The sequence below is a fragment of the Lissotriton vulgaris genome, chromosome 5, assembly GCF_964263255.1.
Source record: "Lissotriton vulgaris chromosome 5, aLisVul1.2, whole genome shotgun sequence".
NCBI classification, from domain to species: Eukaryota; Metazoa; Chordata; class Amphibia; order Caudata; family Salamandridae; genus Lissotriton; species Lissotriton vulgaris.
Genome location: NC_141693.1, coordinates 739,701,957 through 739,724,907, shown reverse-complemented (window position 1 = coordinate 739,724,907; position 22,951 = coordinate 739,701,957). Strand labels below are relative to the sequence as shown.

The 22,951-nt window shown below is 46.8% G+C and overlaps 1 protein-coding gene across 1 annotated transcript in view; it reads left to right on the top strand.

The window, feature by feature from the left end:
• The first annotated feature begins 421 nt into the window (after nucleotides 1-421).
• The window catches only part of P3H1 (prolyl 3-hydroxylase 1), a 227,291-nt gene continuing 204,761 nt past the window's right edge, over nucleotides 422-22,951 (top strand). The window contains exon 1 of the mRNA XM_086922172.1: nucleotides 422-993. Within this exon, the coding sequence (XP_086778298.1) occupies nucleotides 571-993 (423 nt within the window). The 5' untranslated portion in view covers nucleotides 422-570. The remainder of the gene's footprint in view (nucleotides 994-22,951) is intronic.

The following is a 22,951-nucleotide window of genomic DNA, read 5'->3' as shown; positions in this document are numbered from 1 at the left end:
ATTCCGTTCTTTGAAGAAGAAAAAAACAGAATTAGACAATTTACAATTGGTCACCTTGAAAAATTTAAGAAACCGAGAAAGAACGTTCTTATATTTTAAGAAAAGTAAGCAATCGCGATGGATAGTAATTCCCTTAGTAGTGATGTTTGTAATCCCTTTATAAAGGTATCTTTTGGTTGATAATGCCACAGCTCCCTTCGAAATAAAATACATTGAAAGCTGGCATTACGCGCTGACGTTGAACGTTTCGTTTATCCAGCCAAAGGGCCGCCGTTAAATCCACGGGACCGACAAGTTTACTGGGCACGACGGATTGGCTGTCCAAACTAAGCTATTTTGGTCTAGAACGAGCACAGACCCCCAATCCAAGATGGCCTCCATGTCGCGGTCCTTGCAGTGGGGCCACCTAGTGGCGATCGCCAGTACAGTTGTAGTTTTGCTGCTCCTGCCAGCTCAGCGGGTACTGCTCTGCTCTCAGTGTCCAGTGCCCTTCTCCTGGATGCTGTGCCTCGGTTGGCAAGTTCAGCAGCTGAACTAGCAGCAGCAGCCTCCCTTTAAACCTCCTCGATCATGACTACTCTGGCGCTGTTCGCCTTCCTGCTGGCGCTGCCCCCGCTCCCGGCTGCCGAGGGCCCCCTGGAGCCGTACGATCGGCTCTACGACAGCGGGGTGGAGGCATACTACCGGGGGGACTGGACCTCGGTCATCCTGCACATGGAGAGGTCGCTGCGGAGCCGGGCGGCCCTGCGCACCCACAGGGCATGGTGTCGTGGGCACTGCGAGGGGCTGATCGAGCCTGGCCCCCCGGAAGACCCCCGACCCCTGAAGGATCTGCGCTTCTTCCACTCGGTGCTGCACCGGGCCGACTGCCTGAAGACTTGCGAGCAGCGGCTTCTCGGGGCCCCCTCTAGCCTCTACCAGATCGCTGAGGAGCTGGAGCTCGAGTTCACCAAGAGGAGCCCCTACAACTACCTACAGGTGGCCTACTTCAAGGTGAGAGGGATTTCAAGTGTGTAGGGGCTCACAGTGCATCCCTTGAACAACATAATCTCTCCGTGAAATTGCATGAAGAACTGTTATATGCATGTACATGTGGTGCATTCTGGGAGTTGTAGTTCCAGCGGACCCCATTTGGAGTGGGGAACCGTGTTTACCTTTGCTGAACAATATATAGGGGCAAGCAGACACGCAGAACTAATCTTGCAGTTTGGGACAACAGCAGCAATAGTGTGGCAAAAATCTGGGTGGCAACCAAGTAGTGTAGGGTATTATCTAAGGACTCGGAGAGGTTCAAGCATTGGTAGTTGCTGTGGGGAGGTGGGCTATATAATGGGAGCCACCCATGGCACTGTGAGCATTAGTCATAAAGACAAGTGTTACGAGGGGGGCCAAGCAGTACAATGAAGGGCTTTGCTACGAAATGTTGGGCTGTGTAAAAGAAACCTGTCTGGTGGCAATCTGGACCTTGTCTGAGTAATACAAAGTAGTTCGATAAATTAGAAAGTGAGCCGCACTTTGTGAGGCACCAGTCGATAAGGTATCTGCACAGCTCCTTATCAGCCCACACCTCGGAGCTCGGGCATAGTGTTATATCCATCGATTGGCGCTGGTTTGTGTGTGGGCATACACCATTCATTGCTTCCATTACCCCCCCCCCCCCCCCCCCCCCCCCCCCCCCGATGATCTTTTTCACAGTAGTTTAAGGAGCCGTCATTGTCTTAGTTACAACATATGCATCACTTAGACTAATGTTTTAAGCGGCAGGCTACCCGTCCACAAAGCGCTTCGGCGCCTCATCAGTAGGTGATAACGATACATACTACTAGAATACAGTTGGGTGGCACACTTCCAGGTTTTCATGCGCCAGCCTCGAGCTATACTAGCCAAAGTGGTGGGGGAGAGCGCAGTCTGCATGGCCACCTTTATGTATGGACTGTCAGCTGGACAGTAAAGTGTGCTAGTGCTACTCGCCTTGAAAACACTCTCAACACTCATCGCGGTTAGTAGGCGCTATATCAATGTAATCACAGTTTATTTTTCTTTGCGCCATTTCCCCGTCACACTACAGCAGGTCCGATTCAGTGCAATCTATTACTTGTGAATCAAGGGTACAAGCTGTTCTCGTGTGCACCAAGTGGTTTGGGTGTGAGGCAGATAAACGGCAGCCGCAGGCAGTGAATTTTCACTCGCACACGCCCGTGGTTAGGGAGGGTGTTCCTTGCTCTGCAAGCCGCTGAAAAAGTCCCGGGGAGGCTGCAGTTTGCCCGCCCCTCCAGGGATGAGACTGCCACGTACAGGGGTGGGTGGAGGCTGCTACCCTTGTCTGTGCATGCACAGTAGCGGAGGGGGCTCACGCATTCCACGCCCCCTCAAACCTCGACGTTACACATCATCAGCCGGCTCTGTCTGCAGAACACATCTGTACAGACTGCAGAACCACAGAGCCACATGCGCACAGTCTTAGAGCTTACTTTGCTGGAGTGCATCACATTTTTCCGATTTTTATATATTTTTTTGCCGAATGCATTTAGTAAACATTTCCAAGCGAAAGTAATATATTGCACATTTCTCACTGATGCTTTTGTCTTACAATGAAGCAATTTGAAAATTATTCGACACCAAAATTAACACGTGTGTAAATTATATAGGTACCTAGGATTGACGTCTCTGCAAGATAACAAGTTCTGGCTTCTGTTCGCATACCTACCATAAACTTTCCTGCATCTACGTCGGTATACATTTTACAGCAGTTTGAAAACTTCATCATGTTATCACTTTAAGTTAATTCATAATTTCAAAGTTTGGCAACATGTTATTATTTTTATTGCAAGTCTAGCTGTATTTTATCGTGCGTCCTCTTTAGTGCGCACCATCAAAAACATTGCACATTTATTTAAAGAATTAAAGATTTCTGAAAGAAATTCAGTAAGACAATCCTCCGAACGCTTCAGACCCTTCATTTTTGTGCTACGCCTCTGCAGAATAGTAGTTTGAAGTCTTTCTTACAGACAGGTCTTAGCTGCTTGGTGTCGAAAAACAAATATGTATTATCCAGTACTTAGAGTGCACTTTGGGTCGGCCCATTGCTTATCATTGGGTGGTGTCAGAACCCCGTTCAGAGGGCCACAGGGCAAACAGGAGCTACTTGGCCTAACCATGAGAGTTGAGGCTTTTCACTCCTGATTCCCAGGACCCTGCCCAAAATGGATCCAGAGCAACTGAGCTAAGAATCCATGCAGCCCTTAACTGGCAGTGGTAGCGCCCGTCGGGCAGTCCAAGGTATCTCAGGAGTGGAGGTAGACACAGGGAGGTGAACACAGACCCACAACTCAAAATACGTTAAGCAGCAGCAATAAATGACCGTCAGGTGAAATACTTGCTTTTATGGAAAAAGGAGTATTTATATACAAACATAAAGTAAAATGGGACATTCACCAACAATACACACAATCCCCAGAGGTCTGGGCTCTAGTATTTCCTAGGCAGGTCCCACCCCCTTCTCCTAGCAGTAGTGGTTATTCACCATCCACTCTAGTCGACATTCAGGTTAAGCCCTACAGTAGTCAAAGTCTCAAAAGTCCCACTCCGACTCCTTAGTAAAGTCAAAAGTGTTCCAGCGATGAAGCGCTATCTAGCAGGCAAGTTCCTCCGGGGTCATCGGCCTGTCGATCAGTCTTGCCTGTTTTAGCAGGATCCAATCGACCAAAGTCTCTGAACGTGCCCCATACGCGTACCCTGAAGCTTCTGGGCTGCCTCTGATAAGTCTTCCACATGTGTGGCCTGAGAGGGTTACAATCAGCTGTCCTCAAATTCTTCGCACCCAGCCCTGCAGCGGCCAGGGTGTTCTTGATGTTCCCCCATTGCTGGTAAGTTTTTTGAGTTCCTCCCCACTGGTGGAGGAGAGAGAGGGGGTGCAATGCCCCTTGTGCTGGTCCTTAGTCACATCTTGGGGATGCTCAGATCACCACGGAAGCCTCCTTTCTCTAAAAATGGTCTCGACCAGACTGCGCTCCTTGTCTTTCCCGGTGGAATGGAATACGGGGTCACCATTCTTCCACTGCACACAGGATATGGCCTGACCAGCACAGCAGCAATTTTCGCGGCAGCCTCTCCTGGCATAAGGGGCCGCCGACTCAGTCCTGCACAGGATCTACAGCCCGATCTGCATGGCAGCAATCTTCATGGCGGTCCCACCTGGCATAACGGGTCGCTGACTTGGTAGCAGCCCACGGGCAATGACCTGAGCAGTGCAGCTATGGTTTGGCTCACTTCAAAGTGGCCCTATTCTAGCACGTGGGGGTAGCTGACTTTTCAACTCGATCGGTGCAGCTGTCTCATCACGGCTTGCTATGGGTATACAATTGCTAGTATCCATCACTGGACCTTGCTTCCTCCAACGCTTTCCTCTCCTTCACAAGTCACAGTGGTCTTGGTGAGCCGGCAGGCGTTGGTACTCCAGGCTCCAAGGGCAGATGGTCTTTGATTCCCTTGGTGATGTCCCCTTACCCAGCTAAGAGACTAGCGGGCCTTGGCCCCAAGTCTTGGTCAGAGGCAGAAGTCTTGCCAAGTTTGTCCTCGCACAGCTCGGTTGGCAGCTTGACAGTTGACAGACTTGGGGGGGGGGGGGGGGGGCTCAAACTCCCCCTCTTATAGTCCATTTCCAGGCACAAAATATGCTTTAGAGTCTGAGACTTTGAAGTTAATGTTGGGATCAGCTTCCTTTTGAAGTGCCTTTCTTCCAGAAAGCAGAGTGTCACAACAGGAGCAACTTGATAGTCCCTCAACACAGGTGATGGGAGTAGCTAGAGGTTCACACCTGGATGTTAGTGGGGTGCCGGTACGGTTGGCTGATCTCTTCTTGCTGACTCCAGGGTGGAAATCGCCTTTGTGCATGACAGACACAGGAGACCGTCTGCCAGTGAATGGCAGGATGTATAAAATGTCTCACCAGGTTCTGGATGCACTATGGCGGAAGCTGCCAAAATGTTGGACATGGGGGTCATTAAGACATCGCCTAGTCATGGCCCTGCCCTGTGGTGCTAGTAACAAAGGAAGGATCTACAGATGTACAGTTCTTTGTGGACTACCAATCCCTCAATGAGGTAACTAAAACTGAAAACAATTCAATCCCAAAAGTGGATGAGCTTGTGGATTAGTTAGGGGCTGCACAGTATTGGAGCACCTTGGATCTGACGGTGGGCAAAATATTGTATTTTTATTTACTTACATTTTTGTTTAGGCAGTATAAACAAAGTGGTGCCAGCGCCCTTCATATATGACTAACTAGTTGACAGAAAACCTTCTTACATTATGCAAGCTATCATAATAACAACTGAAACAGAAACAAGGACTGGATAATGAAGCAAACCATGGATAGTCATTCTTACTGAAGGAATATAATGGTCATGAATTCAAGAAAGCCATGAGTGCTGGGAAAGGAGAATGTGAAATTGAAAAAGTAGTGATGAAGAGATAGTCAGAATGGAGGCGGCCGAGTAAGGAAGATCCAGGAAGTCTTAGATCGTTGGCAGTTATTGATAGACGAGAGAAGTGAGGAGAGGGAAAGGCTCAAGCCACAAGAAGACGCTGAGGTGACAGAAGGAGGATTGTTATCATTATGAAGCATGAAAGGAAGTGTGAAATTGTGGGTCTGAATAGGAAGAATTTTTATTTTGAGTGCCTTGAGAAGCAGGTCAATATTTAGTGGACGTGATTATGAGCCAAAGAGGTGAAGTCAAAAGAAGAAAAGAATATAGACCAAGAAAATCCTAGGATAGAAGACCTGAATAGAATGGAATTGACAAATGATTGATTTGAAAAAGTATTTATAGAAGGGCAAATTGAGCATTCAGATGAAGATGGAACTGATGTGTCTAATGTTTTTTTTCCTGTACAAAAGCAAGTGCTTGGTATATCTGATGCCTTCTGAGAGCATATTCCAAAGGTTGGGTCAGGATTAGGGAATGATGGTTTGGCACTCCAGTGGTGTAATAATTCTTTGATTCTAGCGACAAAGTGTCTTCAAACTTAAGCTATGTTTGAAAACTAGAAAGTCCCATACAGAGATCCCTATAAAGACCAAACCATGAATTTGCTTATTACTCTCACTAGGGCAAGCCTACATCCGATTGACATTTCTTTTATAATGTCTCGTGTCAAACCAAGTTGTGCAATTGGTGTAAGTATCCAAAGTTGATCCTTTTTGTGAAGTGTAGTTCTAGGTGAACTGGGAGGCTGCCAGATATGGCTTAGTGGGTGCTCAGGTGGAGCTTTTCACATTGACCTAATGGTGGGACTTGTCAGGTGTCCTTACTAGGTCAGTAACTGTCACTGCTTAGATGGCGCTGAAGAGACACCACAAAAGAAAATGTTTCGTTCAAAATGCAAAACTCAAGTGGAAGTTGGGAAGGGGTTATAAAAGTTACCAAAAGTATCCCACACCTGATTAGTTTACTATGAGTAAAAAGATATATACTTTAGTTGTCACCCTGCTGGTAAATTGTCTTTACATTTTCTTTGTTTGACCCTCACCCACTCTAGTAGTTGCTTGCTTCATCATCGGGTCTCAACCTGGTCCTTAAAAACCACGATGGGCTCAACTGTGTGTCCAGGGAGCTTTTTGAATATATATATATATATATAAAATTCTTTATTCGGCTTGTTCACAATGGAAAAACCATAAAAGAGCAGAAAATATCATACAATGCGAAAATACATATATTACATAAAATTTCATATAAAATTCATTTCACAGTAAAAAAGTTAATAAAGATGTGCAAGGAGCCGCTCAAATTAAGACTGACGAGGATTTTAAAGATTCTTTCTATGTTTCATGATACATTTTAGAAAACTACTAACAAAATAACAGACATTTTCCGTTTCCAGCATTTGCAATCTTAAGAGAGCGGGTCTGCATTGTCTCAGCCCCCACGTTCTTAATATCGGTAAAAGCCAGATCTTTCTGTGGGCTTGATGGTATTTACAAAGCAGGATCACATGCAAGTTAGACTGCGTTGACAGACCATCACATGGGCAGGGGGGGAGTATGGCACTCCAACAATTTTGTGACGGAAAGGTGACCATTCTAAAGAAGGTATTTAGCCTGAATCTTGTGATTAGCATTCTCTCGTAGGTTGATATTTGAAGTGCCAAATACGGGTGAATGTCAAAGGCTACTTGAATCATATTTGCATGGATAACTGCCGTTTTTGAGGAAATGGATGCAAGTCTTAGAGTTTCCAGGTGTCTTAATGCTTTCTGTTTAAGATCTTTTTTCGAGATGTCTGTTATTGACACCGGGTCCAAATAGTAGTTCTCAACGCCTAGATCGTTAAAAAAGTTTCTAACATAAAGAAGCCATTTTATTTTTGTGGAATTGTCCAAGTTCATTGAATCTGAAATGATGGCTTGTGTCAGGGCATTGTTGTCTGACTTCCAAATGCGGCACCACAGCATCAGCGGTTCTATTTTAATTAGGTCCTCTATGTAAGGTATAGCTAATTCTAGATGCATTGCATAGGTAGAGGTGCCTTTGGGGGTGGCTAGCAAAAATCTTAAAAAGGCGTTTTCAGCTTTCTGGATGGGACTAATATCAGTGTAACCCCAGACTCCCGCGCCATATGTTGCGATTGCCTGGCATTTGGCGTTGTAAATCTTGAGGAGCTCTACTGGTGGTCTTTTGCCTAGTCTCTGAGAGAAAGTTGTTAAGGCGGCAATTGCCCTCCTGGATAAATGTGCCCTTGTGTTCACTGCTAGCTTCCAGCTAAGTTGGTCATCTATCATGACCCCCAAATAAGGGTACTGGGGGGTAGCTTCAAGCTTTTGGTTGTTGAGCAGTATGGGATTTATTCTTTTTTTGCCTCTACCAACTGTCATTACGAACGTTTTTTTCACGTTCACCTTTAAGTCAAGATTGCCCATGAATGAAGTGTACCTGGTTACTGCTTTCTGAAGTTCTCGGGGGGTTCGTGCGAGGATAACAGCGTCGTCCGCGTAAAGCAGGGCTGGGATCAGGCGGCGGTTTATGCGTGGGAGGTCCTGGGCCCCCCTCAACATCTCCTCCTCCAAGCCGTTGGTGTAGAGTGAGAAGAGGAAGGGGGCCAGGACGCATCCCTGCCTGACCCCACGCCCTACGCTAAACGGCGACGTCAGCTCTCCGTTTGCGCCAAAACGCACTCTAGCTGTTGCCCCGGTATAGAGCTCTCTTAAAAGGTCTAAAAGGGGTAGATCTACTCCCAGTTGAGCTAGGACCTTCCACAGCTTTGCGTGCGAAACGCAGTCAAAAGCTGCGGATAGGTCGACAAAGACCATATATATCTTAGTGGGGGTAGCCTGGGTGTATTTGCCCATTATTAAGGTGAGATTAAGGGCCTGCTCTAGTGTGCCAAAGCCCTCGCGGAAGCCGAATTGAATATCGGAGATTATGCCCCGGTCCTCACTCCACTGCTGGAGACGCTCTAGAATCACTCTCCCCACTACTTTCCCGAGCGAATCCAGCAGTGATATGGGCCGGTAGGATTTTGCGCCTTGACGGTCCCCCTTTTTGAAGATGGGGACCATTATTGATTTAGTCCAGGAGGTTAGGATTCCCTCATTCGCTGCCGCTGTGCAGACTCTAGTTAGGATGGGGGTCCAGAGGTCTAGGTTGTTTTTAAAGAAGTCCACTGGGACCCCATCCGGTCCTGGTGCCTTGCCTGATTTACTACTCTGGAGTGCGTCCATGAGGTCTGGAATATCAAAAGGAACCAAAATGGGATAGTGGGGCTTTGGAGGCGGAGGTTCTGTTGGTGAGGTGTTTTTAAAAATCTCTTCGAAGTGGGAGACCCATGTATTTTCGTCAATGGCGACTTCTATTTTTGGGGTGCCCTTATCGGTAAGATAAGGGGTTCTGACTGTACGCCAGAAAAGCTCGCTGTTTTTTGAGACTGCACCTTTATGAAGATCATCCCATAGTTTTTGCTTGAGTTGGGCAGTTCTCAGCTTTCTTTCCCCTGTGTATTGGCGCCTTAAAAGTTGGATCTGGGCTGCATCTCGCGGTTTGTTTTGAAGTGCAGATTTTAATTTTGTTAGAGCAGCAGTGCAATTATGGTTAAACCATTTTGGTTTTGTGGAGCGGTTTGGGTTAGGTTTTGAGGTAAGTAGGTCCTTTATAGAATCTAAAATTAAATTAAAGTTTATCAGGACTTCCTTGTGGCTTGATGCAAGGTCCAGGCATTTCACAATATTTGGGTAGGTCCGAGTTATTAGTTTTTTCAGTATGTCAGATGGATTAATTTTTGCCCACTTGATTGTGAAGCCATTGTGTTTACCAACCTGGATCTTGTTCTGTGTGAGGGTGGTCGCCATTTCCAATTTATGAGAGGAGTTGGATGGCATAGATATCTTTATTGTTAAGGCGGAGTGATCGCTGAGGGGGGTGACAATGACCCTAAAATCTTTAACTTTATTCATGAGACTTGGTGAAAGGAGTATGAAGTCTACTGTGGTTTGATGACCTCTGCCCACGTAGGTCGGAGTAAATTTGTTTGGGTCTGCATCCAGATGGTTTACGATGTGGAGATCCAAGTCCGATAGGACGGTGTTAATGACATTTCCTAGTTTATTGTGGGCAAAATGCGCTATTGGGACGTTAAATTCGTCCACTATCCCGCAGCACAATAGGTTGGGGGCTGTGCAGGGGTGGAGATTAAAGTCTCCCCCCCAGATTAGGTGGGTTGCCTTATTTGCGGATCTCCAGTGGTGAATCTGTTTTAGTTTATCACAGAGGGTGGTAAGAAGAATTATGAAGTTTTCTTCCGATAAGTTATTATAACTATTGGTCAGAATGATTATTTCTTTATTTGCAAGGGTTAGTGAAAGGATTTGGTGGTTAGCGTCCTGGGAAAGTATGGCCACTTTGTTAAGTGGTAGGGTATTTGAGATGTAAATTGTTAGCCCGCCTTTTGGTCTGCCCATTGGGCTGGTTAGTGCTGGGACAGAATAGGTTTTGTAGCCTTGTAGGTGTAGTTCTTCTACAGACCATGTCTCCTGGAGACAAATTACTTGATATGAATGTAGGAACTCCTGCGCGGAACCATCCTCGATTTTATTTCGGAGGCCTGCGGTGTTCCAAGAGAATACTGTGATTAATGAGGAGTCCTCATTACGTTCTTCTATTGGGATTATGGGTTCCTTATTTCTGGGAACTGGAGAGGTTATGAGAAGCTGTGGAGAGGGGGATACATGAAGCTCATTTGAGGAGATTTCTGTTAATGGTCAGTCGACCATTTCTAGGCCACTGTACCTATTGTGTAGCGGGATGTTATGCCATGGGTCCCACCGAGATTGGTCTCTGTGAGGGGGCCATTGAGTGTAGGGTCTTCTGTCGTCCCATCGTCCACCCTGGTGGCGTTGTCTTACTGTGTGCCAGGAATAATCTGGCTCATATAAGTTAGGGGGACCGTGGTATCTGGGAATTGATAAATCGTCCTGCCTGGGGAATGGAGCAGACCAGGGAGGCTCCTGCTCCTGTATAAAGCCGTCCGCCTGCCTAAAAGGATAGAAGAAGGAGAGTGGTTTGATCTTGATTCCTCCATTTGGGGTGATATCTTCCCATGCGCAGACATAGTCTGCTATTCGTGGGTCCTCAAATGTAATTGTTATGCAATCCCCGGGAATGGTTTTTCTAGTGCTGCCCACCCACGGTACCCTGGCAACAGATCTAATTCTTCCGCGCCAAGAAGATGGAATCGGGCGGTTGGTCTGGAGCCAATGCTGGGCCTTGTTTTTTAAGGACCAGACCGGTTCTGGGGTAAGATCTGTTAATTCAGGTACTCCAGCCATAACCACCACATACGGCGAGGCCTCAGGAGGGAAATCTGCTGGGAGTCTTGGGGGACCAGGATTCCTCGCAGCATTTCTCTTGGGCCTGTCCGAAGGGGTTTTTGGTGGTGGGGGTGGAGGGAGGGAAGTTTTTGTTGTTGGTTTGTTTACATTCTTGCCAGGAGTTTTATTAGCGGAGCTACTAGGTGCTGCCGGGGTGGCGGCAGTTTTGGGTGCCGCACCTGGGGAGGTTAGAGTGATTATCTGTTGTGAGTTATTGGTGGTGAGCGAGGCTGTTACAGTATTTGCTATTTTGGTTGGATTTGACGTGTTTTTGTTAACGGGGACGTTTGGTGTAATTATCCGGAGAGTCTTTTGTTGTGGATTGGGCAAAGATGGATTAGCACTAGCTGTATTAGTAGTGGTTGGTTTTTTAATGTTACTTCCTCCTGTTTTTTGTGGGCATGATGGGAGAGTTAGCTGTTGGATTTTTAGAAGTTTGGAGATGTGTGACTCTATAGTTAATAATCGGTGTTCTAAGGGTTGTAATGCCTGTTTAACTATACTAGCTATGCTGGTGAGAGTTAGTTCCTGAGCCTCCGTAACCTTCAAGTCCACTTGGGCTTGTTTGCTGGAGTGAAGGTCCAAGGCTTTCGGAGGGGCTGGTTCCTTCTCTGTCTGATGGACTGACGCTAGAATCTCTATTTGTACCAACCTATCATCATGGTTTTGTGGGGTGCTAGGTGGTAGCGCCAGACTTTCTGGTGTAGTGGGATTTCTGGGCGCCCTTTTCTTGCTAATTGCTCCCTCCCTCCTACCCCTTTCTATTCTTTTGTCTGTGGAGGAGATTTGTGAAGGTGTTGTCGGAAGCAGTTCTGGGGTTTTTTCTAAGTCAGAGCTGAGCTGAGAGTCCGCAAGCTGGGATACTGACAGATCTACTGTGTTTGGCAAGCTGCGTCTCTCACGTGTTGGCACTATCTCAGCATTTGGGGCTCCCAGTGCAGGGGATCTGGCTTCCGCCAGGATACCTAATGAGGATCTTTTGGCGAATGCCAGATCTAAGGAAACCCTTTCTTCCATCATTGAGATGCTTTGATCTATGAATGTGTTGGCCTTCGTTAGAAAGTCGTCCATAGGGCCAAGCAATTTACCCACGGAGCTGGGGGCTTTGGTTTTGGTTTTAGATCCCCTCGTGAGAACCATTATTGTCCTTGTTGGATTCGTTGGGTGAAAGAATGGGGGAAGTCCGGATAAAGATGTCAGAGGGGTGGCCCAGTCTAGTCTCTACCAGCCTCTAACGGCCTTAAACGGCCCGGTCTTTGCCCCGGGCTGCGACCCGCGCGCGACCCGCGGCGCGTTAGAGGCTGGCTAGTTATAGAGGAGGAAATAAGGGCGTGGCCGCCGGGGGAAGAGGCGCCTGCTGTAAAGAGCGGTGGTTTCTGGGCCTCGCAGCCCCCCGGTAGGCTTTTCCAGGGCACAGCCTATGCACTACAACCTGGGCGGGTCGCGCTGAGAGCGAGGTGGATTACCGCGATTGCAGTAACGCTCCCACCAGCCGACCTCTGCCACAGGGAATGCGGTGAGATGCGTGAACAAGGGAGCAGTTCCTCGAGCCAAAAACGAAGAGCAGGTCAGTGAGCGGCACCCGCACAGCGGGTGTCGCGAAAGGTTTTGTAGGAGCTGGTCAGATCAATGGGCGTGGCCGCCGGGGGAAGAGGCGCCTGCTGCAAAGAGCGGTGGTTTCTGGGCCTCGCAGTCCCCCGGTAGGCTTTTCCAGGGCACAGCCAATGCACTACAACCTGGGCGGGTCGCGCTGAGAGCGAGGTGGATTACTGCCGATTGCAGTAACGCTCCCACCAGCCGACCTCTGCCACAGGGAATGCGGTGAGATGCGTGAACAAGGGAGCAGTTCCTCGAGCCAAAAACGAAGAGCAGGTCAGTGAGCCCCACGCAAAGATATACACACGGCACCCTTTCTTTCTGTTGACGAAGTAAAAACATCTGCGGCGTTTCCAAGTCAGATATTGAGCAACAAAATATTTCATGTACTTCCTCGGCGGCTGGGGGGAGCCTGCCAGGAAACTAACTTCCTGTGTTGGGTCATTCCCCTAACTTCCTGTGTTGGGTCATTTTTGAATATTTCTTAAGCCGGTGTCTTCAGAAGATAAGGAAAATGCCTCAAACCACCATGGTATCACTTTATTATCAGTTGTTTGGATATTAAAAGGTTTTCTGTAGGGGGTGAAGTATATAATGGTCTAATTATCCTAGTAAAATGGTTGACGTTGACTGTATCGGTGAAGGGTTTAGATTGAGGACAGGAAGAAATGGCGCTCTGGTAAGTACGCAAGGACTCTAGGATGTGAAATGAATTAGCACGGTGCTGACAGGTCAGGGGGAACAAACCCAAACAAAACAACCCTTGCAAGTATGTAAGTCAAGACCTACACAGTGAATATAGAACAAAGTCCTGTGCACACGTATAAGGGTGATGGTTTTAGTGTGAAAAACAAAATTTAAATAACTTTTCTTATAGAAATTATGAAGCGACACAGGTTGATCAAGCAATAATGTCGGAAAGTAGCAGGTGGTCCTTCCCGGCGTCCCAATAATTAGAGGGACACGAGTGGATGGACGTGTATGTCCGTATCAAAGGAGATCTACGCTCCTGAATCCCGCATGTGGGATTCGTGTTTCAATATCCACGGTAGTGGACTCCACTACCCTGGATATTGAAACACGAATCAACTGCTTGATCAACCCGTGTCGCTACCGGGTCGAAATTATCACGGATACTGTGATTTCCTTGCCCTTTTGCCAACAATACAGCCCTGAAGAGTCACAATTGTACCAAGTTGTGACGAAACACATGTCGGCTGGTTTGTTCTTTCTGTATTGATCTGGATTGATACAAAAATCCCCATTAATGATACTCCTGATGTCGACCTTCATAATTTCTACAAGAAATGTTATTTCAATGTTGGTTTTCACACTAAAACCATCACCCTTATATGTGTGCACATGACTTTGCTCTAAAATGGTCGACATGCTTAAACCCCAAGAACGAAGGCCTCTTCGGTCCAGGGGTTTCATCAGGACACAAACTACTGCCCTGGCGTTCTTTCATACATGACACATTCATGCATGAGTATGTTGCATGTTAGGTAGAACTGTACTAGTGGTGAAGGCTGGTCATGCCTATGTGAGCAGCTCTCTGCAGAAGGGCAAGTGAAGTCTCTGTTGTGAGCGCCCTGCAGCCCCTCTATGTAGGTGTGGATACAGGTAAGTGATGAGACCTTATAATACTGCTGGTAGCTGCAATAAGAGTGTGAACCATTGCAGTGTTGCTTTGGGGACAGTTCAGAAAACTTTAATTTATCTAATTTGATCCCATCCATTTTTATCAAGTTTTGACTATATTTTTACCTTGCTGTGACCAATGGGCAAAATCCTGGAAATTGCAGTTTCATTTGGATCTCCGGAGTATCTAGACAAGAGCAAGAGTCTCTCCGATCTGAATTTAAATCTGAACAGGAGATTGAAATAGTCAGTGTTACCATTTTGGATGCCGTCCTTTGCCTGGCTGATGTGTGGCTGCCCACTTGTGGTTTATAACTTTTGACCCACTTTTGACGTGGTGGATCGTGATATCATGTTGAATAGGCAGTCCAAAGCAGCCCATCTTAATGAGAAAGAAAAGTTCTGCCCCAACGCCCCCAATGAGTCACTGTTGCCTCTTTCACACCAAACAAGGCCTCTCACGTAAGCCGGGATCGAAAGGTTTCCTCTCTTCCTTTCATCCTTCTCAACTTTTACCTGACTGCCCTCTTCAACACGGTTTTAGATCAGCCGGTTTCAGTGCATGCAGTGTTGTTTTAAGTTCTCAAAAGGCAAGTTGGTCCTGCAGAATATTTATTTAATGTTCAAGTCTTGATGTTAGAGAACTGCTCTTAGTTTAGCAGCTTTGAAACATATATTATCATTTTAGCAGTGACAGTGGATCAGCTCTTGCCTCCTTTCCTGGGCCAGATCTGTTTAAAGACCTGTTCCTATTCTCCTCTGAAGTAAAACATCTGCACTTTCTCTTTGACTGAGATCTGATCTTTTGTTCATTGCACCTGTATGTATGCTTGCCCATGACTGTTTTATCATCTGAAATGAAGCTGATTCGTTCCTCTCCTATCTATTGCCCATAGGGCATTATTGGTGGAGTGACTGTTGAAATATTTTATATGTGGCCTCCAATTATGCCAATTACCTATGCTTACAGTGTGCTGGCTAGTCAACTAATTGTGGGGCTTACCAAGGAGTCCACATCATATCAGACACTAAATCATTTTATTGGCTTCCACTGAACGAGAACATTTGTTTGGCTACTATAGACATTGACTCCCCAGGCTGAACTATAGTTATTTCACTGATCTAAATCTATTTCACCCTGCTCTAAAGTCGTCGGAAAGATTGGAAGACATTTTTCTTAACAGTGTCTGCAGTTCAGGAACACACTGTCATATACCGCCATCAGTCATGTTCGCCCACTCCTTTAAAAAAATCTCTGATGAAACACTTTTACTAAGGTAGAATACATTTAGTCGGTCACTAAGCATTTGTTACATGCTGTAGCGAAGTAGGATCTGCTTCTTAAAGTAACCCCCACATTTTGCTTGATGTGATGCTGTTTTCGACTAGTCTGACTGGGATCCAGCTAATCAGGTTCCCATTCTGTCTGCTCCCTCTTCAAAACTGTTATGCATGTACCTAGGCACACCCCAGATTGGATACTGGGGTACCCTTGTCAGTCCCTAGTATATGGTACACATGTACCCAGGGCATATGTACCCCAGAGGTCTCCAATGGGCTGCAGCATGTATTATGCCACCCATGGGAGACCATTCAAAATGGAACCACAGGCCTGCCATTGCAGCCTGTGTAAGTCGGTGCATGCACCACTTACTTAAGATATAGGTTTACTATATCTAAGGGTAATTGCACTTAAAACCTGTAGGTCACCCCTATAGTAGGCCTTTGCAATCCTGAGGGCAGGGTACTTGATTCTTAGTAAGAAGGTGCCCCTTGAGGTTCCGTGACAATTGTAAGTGGTGTTTTCGACTCGCACGAATATGGTCGAGTCTGGTATCTATGAACCGCAAATGACGAGTTTAGTAAGTGCGCGCAGTTTCGCTGTGCTAACTTAAACCGTTCGTTTGTTATGTGGGTTTTTCATCTGTACCCACGGGTTCCATCTTAGATACGGCATCCATTTTGTCTCTTGCCCTCAAGTAGCCAGCGAACGGACGCTGTCCGCTTCGCGACCCTGGGACTCCCAAGATATTTGCGGAAGACACATGTTCTTTGTAAGTGTCTTTATGACGAGGGGGATGATACTGTAAGGCAGATGGCCCCGCTCGAGGCTCATCTTGCCGTGTTGGTTTATTGTCTCAGCCGTGCATCTCATTAGGCACGTCCCTTTGATGCCTGTATCTCGTGTTTCCCGATACCTCCCCTTTTACACCCTTTCCGATCTCCCCACTGTCTCCGTCTTCCTCTGCACCTGTTTTTGTTCCTATTTCGATCTGTTTTACTGCCGATTGGAATGCACTAATGTTGGGAAGATGGGTTTTTACAGTTGGGAACCGCCAAATGTTCTCGCACTTATGTTCCGGACCTTATGTGTATCAAAGTGACCAAAGCGACCCCTCTGGGGGATAATTATGGGAACCGGGTTGTAAACCTTTGTGTATCATGTTGTCCTATGGGTAAAATCTGTATAAAAGGAGATATCCACAGAACCAATTTGAAGCAGTCTCCCCAAGTTGCACATGTTGTACTTGTCGTGACTTCTGTGTTCCCTGCAGTAAATAAACCTTGAATCTTTGACGCCGAAGGAAGTGTCCCGTGTCTCTGTCATTCGTACGCCGGAGCAGGTTACACACGAAGGTTTCAGGTGTTGTGCCCTGGCACCGCTGGGTCTTAAAGAACCCAGTCCTTCAGTTGGCGCCCAACGTGGGGCTGCATCAGTGGTACCGGTCCAAGCCCGACGATCGTGAGGAACTTCGTGTGAAATCTCCGAGGGAAGGTGCACTCCGCTTCATCGATCCTGTTGTCGAAATAAGTGGCCCGAAGACTTTTCCCGCGAAGATTCCCGCCTCCTGACGGCTGCGACGGACTGCTGCCCTGACTGTAGACCTGTTTTGGCGCCTGGCGTAGACCTTGGTATAGCGAGACGATTGACGGGCCTTCCTGGAGACGCCATCGATCTTTGAGTTAAGTATTTGTGGGTCGCTCCCAGAGTTCTTGGTTGTTGACACTTTAGCGAGTGTTTTTGTTGTTGACGCTGTGTGAGTGTTTTTGTCGGTGACACTTTGCTAGCGTACTTTGTTGTGTTGTTTGACGACTGCAGCCGCCAAAAACCGAGTGTTTTTGTTCTTTGCTGGGACTTGGTAAAATCCCGTAACCCTTGAAGTTTGTGAAACTCGGCTAGTGTGCAAGATGCCTGGTCGTAGTACTTTGTTCAGTTGTTTCAGACCTTGTGGTGTGGATTCCCGACTGGAGGACTCGTGTCCGATACCTCCGGTTGGAACTCCGACTTATGAACTGTACAGTAAACATGGGCTAGGCCCCATTACTTTTAATGAATACTGGATCAAATACACGAAGAAAGATGGTGACCTTCGCTGGCCACCACATGGTAGCTTCGAGGCCCCGATCTTAGATAATCTAGAGGTTAAATTGTTCGCGAAAAAGTCAAGGCCGGCCATGTTTGATGCCTTTCGGTTGTGGCGTAAAGAAGCCCGACAGAAAGAAATCAGACAGACTAAGCGAAATCAGAGAGATAGTGCTGGTACCATTGTAAAGAAAGCAGAGCAGTTTCAGCATGCTAAGGAGGTTAAGGAAAAGGAAGTGTTTGACAGATTACAGCGTATGACTATAGATAAGTGCTATCCTGCTTTGCCTACGGAGTCGGTAAAGAAGGAGGAGTCAGTTGAGGATCCTTTAATGTCTTATCTAATGAAGTCGCCACCTCCGTAAGTACAGGGTACCACAGCCCCTGTGATTCCCCCTGTACCTGTTCCTGCACCTATTCTTCCTTTGCCTGTTCCTCAACCTGCACCCGTTCTTCCGACTGTTCCTGCTCCTTCGTCTGTTGCTATTCCTACTGCTCCTCCGCTTCCACATACTCCTGCTCACGCTACTGCTCCTGCTTTGTTAACCCCTGCTGTTGTTTCTGTCTCTACCCCTTCACTTGTTAGTCCTGTGTCCTATACTTCTCCCTCTACTCGTAGTCGTAATTCTCCTCTTGCGGCTAGTTTCTTTCATTCGCTCGGACCTGTTCTTGGGTCCGCTGGTTCCGATGGTCCTCAGAGACGTAGTCAGCTTCCTGGTAATAGGGAACGCGCTTCGCTATATAATATGGCGATGGGTTGGATGACGCACCCCCTTAGAAATCCACCACGTATTGTACTTGACACGTTTTGTCAGTTCAATATACCATCCCAGAGATTTGTGTTCGAAGAAATGTGTAAGGTCCTTCGCGATCAGATATCGGCCGACGCACCTGACGAGGTGCTGACCGCGTTGTCTGATTTACAGCTTCAGTTTTCGGCTGGACTGATAGTGGATACCAACGTTCGACGAGCCGTTGAGCGATTGCTATCTTTCCGTCCCACTCCTATACCCCAAGCCTTGTTTGTCGAGGATATTGAAAGACAGCCAGATGAGTCTGGTCAATTTCCTATGCGCGAAGTTCCACCAGTGTGGATGCCAGGTGATGCTACTGCTATTCCTATTGTTCCGCCGCATTTCCAGAGAGTATGGATACATCTCCCATGGAAACGCTCGGAAGTGTTGCAGGTGAAGCAATCTTTGCCTGACCCTCGCAAAAATCCTGCAGGGTATTATAAGGAATTATCGCAGCTTGTAGATGCTACGATAATGAATCTTGCCGATATTGACATGCTGTTTGGCAATGTTGTACCGCAACCGGTATGGGCTAAGATTCGTCAGGAAAATCATCCGAATGAACTAGGTGGTGATTGGGCTGCCATTGTAGCGTCGGATGCTTTACAAACTGGTGGAGCTAAACCCGAGCAGATGATTACTGCTCTCCCTCAAAGAATAATAACACTAATGAAAACTCTTATGCCAGCTATGAGGGTAAATTGGGACAAATTGTCAGCTTGTAAGCAGAAAAAGGACGAGAGTGTCTCCGACTTCTTTACGAGGTTTGAGGAGGCATTCATCGATCATAGTGGTCAGGATATGAGCACTGAGGGTGGTCAAAGGTTGTTCGTGGATAAATTTGTTTCGAACTTATTGCCCGATTTGAGCAATAAATTAAAGAATTCAGAAAGTGCATGGGCCGTTTCTACTTCAGCTCAGATATTGGCTACGGCACAATATTATGAGAATAGGGAGAAAGAAGAGAGCGACCGTGCTGATAAAAAGACGAAAGAGCTAAAAACTAAAGTGTTGCTTCAGCAAGCGTATCCTCCACGTTCGAATCAGAATACTTCGCAACAAAATAGATCGCAATCGCAATCGAATCGATCGCAGCCGCGTAATGACTCCTCCTCCCAAAGATCCTCGTTAGGGTACAATCAATGTGCTTATTGTAGACAAGAGGGTCACATTAAATTCAATTGTCCTGTTTTAAATGAACGTAATATTGGTAACTCATTTAGAGGTGGTCGTGGTGGTTCGCAGCAGGCACCACGTGGTAGAGGTCGTGGAGCTCAGAACGATCGCTCAGATAACTCATCAAATTCCGATAATTGTTTTGATCAACGTGGATCGTCGCAAGGACGATCTGCGCAGTACAATGTAGACGATTATTACGTCGATCAGGGAACTGACGACAGTAATTACTAGGACAGCCATAGACAAGGAGAGGGAGTGGTATCAGTTCCGGTTGATCAGAGAGGGCCTTACGTCGCAGTTGCTACATCGGGCGTCGTTGAGCCTTTTCTGTTGGACACTGGTGCAGCGAAAAGTTCCATTAAGCATTCGAAACTCCCTGGCGCACCTTTGTCTGGCTTAACAAATGTTTCCGTTGGATTCTCTGGCGCCCCCGTTAGCAATCCAGTTTCGCGCCCTTTGCCCCTCAAAATTGGGCCTCGTGAGCTAGAAGCTCCGTTGATTTTGACTACTGGCTGTGGTGAAAATCTTTTGGGCCTGGATTTGCTAAAACGTTTGTATGCAACTTTGTATTGTTCTCCTGCGGGTGTAAAGCTTACGTTGGGAGAGAGGGTTGTCTCTCCCATGTACTTGTCTCTCGATAAGCTTCCACCGGAATTGAGTTCTCTTCCTGCGTCTTTGTGGGCAACAGGTCCCAATGATGTGGGCCTACTTGATATCTCACCTTATGTTGTTCAGTTGAAATCTAATGTGCGATTGCCACGTATTCCCCAATATCGTATCTCCCTTGATGGTGAACGTGCACTGTTAGCGATCATCTATGATTTGATCGAGAAAGACGTTATTGAGGAAACACGGGGAAACGTGTGCAACAGCCCTGTACTGCCCATTCTAAAACGTACTGATCCTTCGAAACCACCTGTTTATCGTTTTGTTATCGATTTACGGGAGGTGAATAAAATTGTGATTCCTCAGTTTCCCGTTGTGCCTGACATCACGGCGCTACTGACTCTGATTCCAGCTTCTGCATCGTGGTTTTCGGTGATTGACTTGAAGAATGCGTTCTTCAGCATCCCGATTGCAGAAGAGAGCAGAGACCTTTTCGGTTTCTCTCTTGGTGGACGCAGCTTCCGGTTTAAACGCGCTCCTCAGGGCTACTGTGAAAGTCCATCGATTTACAGTCAAGCCTTGAAGGGTCAACTGGATGCGTTTAGGTTGCCGGCTGGTGCGGCTTTAATCCAATATGTCGATGACCTATTGGTAGCTGCTGATACTCAGGACATTTGCAAGAGTGCTACGGTGTCGTTGCTGCAACATCTCTGCGAGTTAAATCACAAGGTGTCACCTTCTAAACTCCAATATTGTTGTCAAGAAGTAACCTATCTAGGTCACTTATTGTCAAAGGAGGGAAGGCGGTTGACCCCAGAGAGAATTGCAGCAATTGCGCGAATGGCTGTGCCACAAACCCAAAGAGATGTGCGTGCCTTTTTAGGTATTACGTCGTACTGCAGGCAATGGATTCCTAAATTTTCATTGCTAGCGAAACCATTAGTGGCTCTTACGTGCAAGGATGTTTCAACTCCTTTACCATGGACGGAGGAATGTCAGAAAAGTTTTTCTGAATTACGTGCTTCATTGTGTTCGGCTCCTGTGTTAGGTACTCCTGACTATAGTAAGCCGTTTACATTATATGTTCACGAGAGGGAAGGTTGTGCTTTGAGTGTTCTAACGCAACCTTTTGGCGGTAAGCAACGTCCATGTGCATATTTTTCCTCGACCTTGGACCCGGTAGCTAGAGCATTGCCGAGTTGTTTGAGAGCAACAGCGGCAGCCGCGGTCTCCATCCGACAATCAGCAGGATTGGTCATGGATAATATGCTTACGGTGATGGTTCCGCATGCAGTCGATACTCTTTTGAATCGTACGAAAACTCAGCACTTGACGAGTGCGAGGTTGTCTGGTTACGAGTTGACGCTGTTGGCAAGCCACATTCAAATAAAACGTTGTAATGTCCTGAACCCGGCAACTTTGTTACCAATTAGCTCAGAGTCAGATGAAATAACAGAACACGATTGTTATTTGAGGACGGAAGAGGAAACGAAAGGTCGAGTGGACCTTAAAAACACCCCATTGGAAGAACCAGATGGTACACTGTATGTGGATGGTTCATGTTTCAAGTTACCGAATGGTGATGTGACTACTGCTTATGCTGTTGTAACGTTGAATACTGTTGTTGAGACTGCAAGATTAAATCAGAATTCTGCCCAAGCTGCAGAGCTGATCGCTCTTACTAGAGCATGTGTGTTAGCGAAAGGGAAACGTGTGAATGTGTTTACCGACAGCCAATATGCATTTGGCGTCGCACATAGTTTTGGACGTTTGTGGAGAGAGAGAGGTTTTCTAACATCGCATGGTACGAAGATTCAGCATGGTCAGCTTGTGAATGATCTTTTGGATGCACTTACGTTGCCTAAGCAAGTGGCGATTGTTAAATGTAGTGCGCATCATAAGGTGACGGATGATGTGGGTCGTGGTAATGCGTTTGCGGATGAGACTGCTAAGGAGACTGCCGGAACCTTAGCACTCGAATGTATGTGACGAGTTCGGTTAGGTGGCCTACAGAATCGAGTATGTGTGAGGACACTATTGAGAGTGTGAAAGCAATTCAGAATGAGGCCACCGAGACTGAAAAGATGAAGTGGAAAGAAAGTACGGGAAAGTTGGATGCGAATGGTTGTTGGATTGATTTGTCGGATCAGAAAAGATGGATGTTACCAGATGCGTATGTGTTGGCCGTTGTGACAATGGCGCATGGGTTAGCACATATTAGCACGAAAGGTATTTGTAAATTGCTGTCCCCTGTGTGGAAGAATGATGGTATTACGAAATGTGCTGAACGCTTGGTTAAAAACTGTATGGTGTGTATGATGTACAATCCTGGCAAGGGAACCCCAACTCCTCCTGGCAGTTTTGCTCCCCCTTCATGTCCCTTTGAGGTGATTCAATTGGACTTCATCCATATGGAGCGATGCAATAACCTGAAATAAATTTTAGTTGTGGTTTGCGCATTCTCCCGATGGATCGAGGCCTATCCTCTCAAAGACAATACTGCTTTGTCTACTGCGAAAATCCTACTGAAGGAATACTTTCCTCGGTACGGAATGCCTAGAATCGTGTGGTCAGATAATGGAAGTGAGTTTGTGGGGAGTGTGATGAAGAGTGTATGCAAGGGCCTTGGAAATAATCAGAAATTCCATAGTGCCAACCATCCCCAGTCAGCTGGTTTGGTTGAAGGGTATAACGGCACCCTTAAACTAAAACTAGCAAAGATTCAGGCTACGACTGGTCTTTCGTGGCCTGACGCTTTACCCTTAGCATTACTGTCAACTAGGGCGACTGTACACTCCCGAGTAGGGCTGAGTCCCTACGAAATAGTGTTCGGTCGTCCTGCGAATGTTTGGGGGGTTCCTAGGCCAGGTATTTTTCGTGATCTTGAGTATCCAATGTTGATAGATTA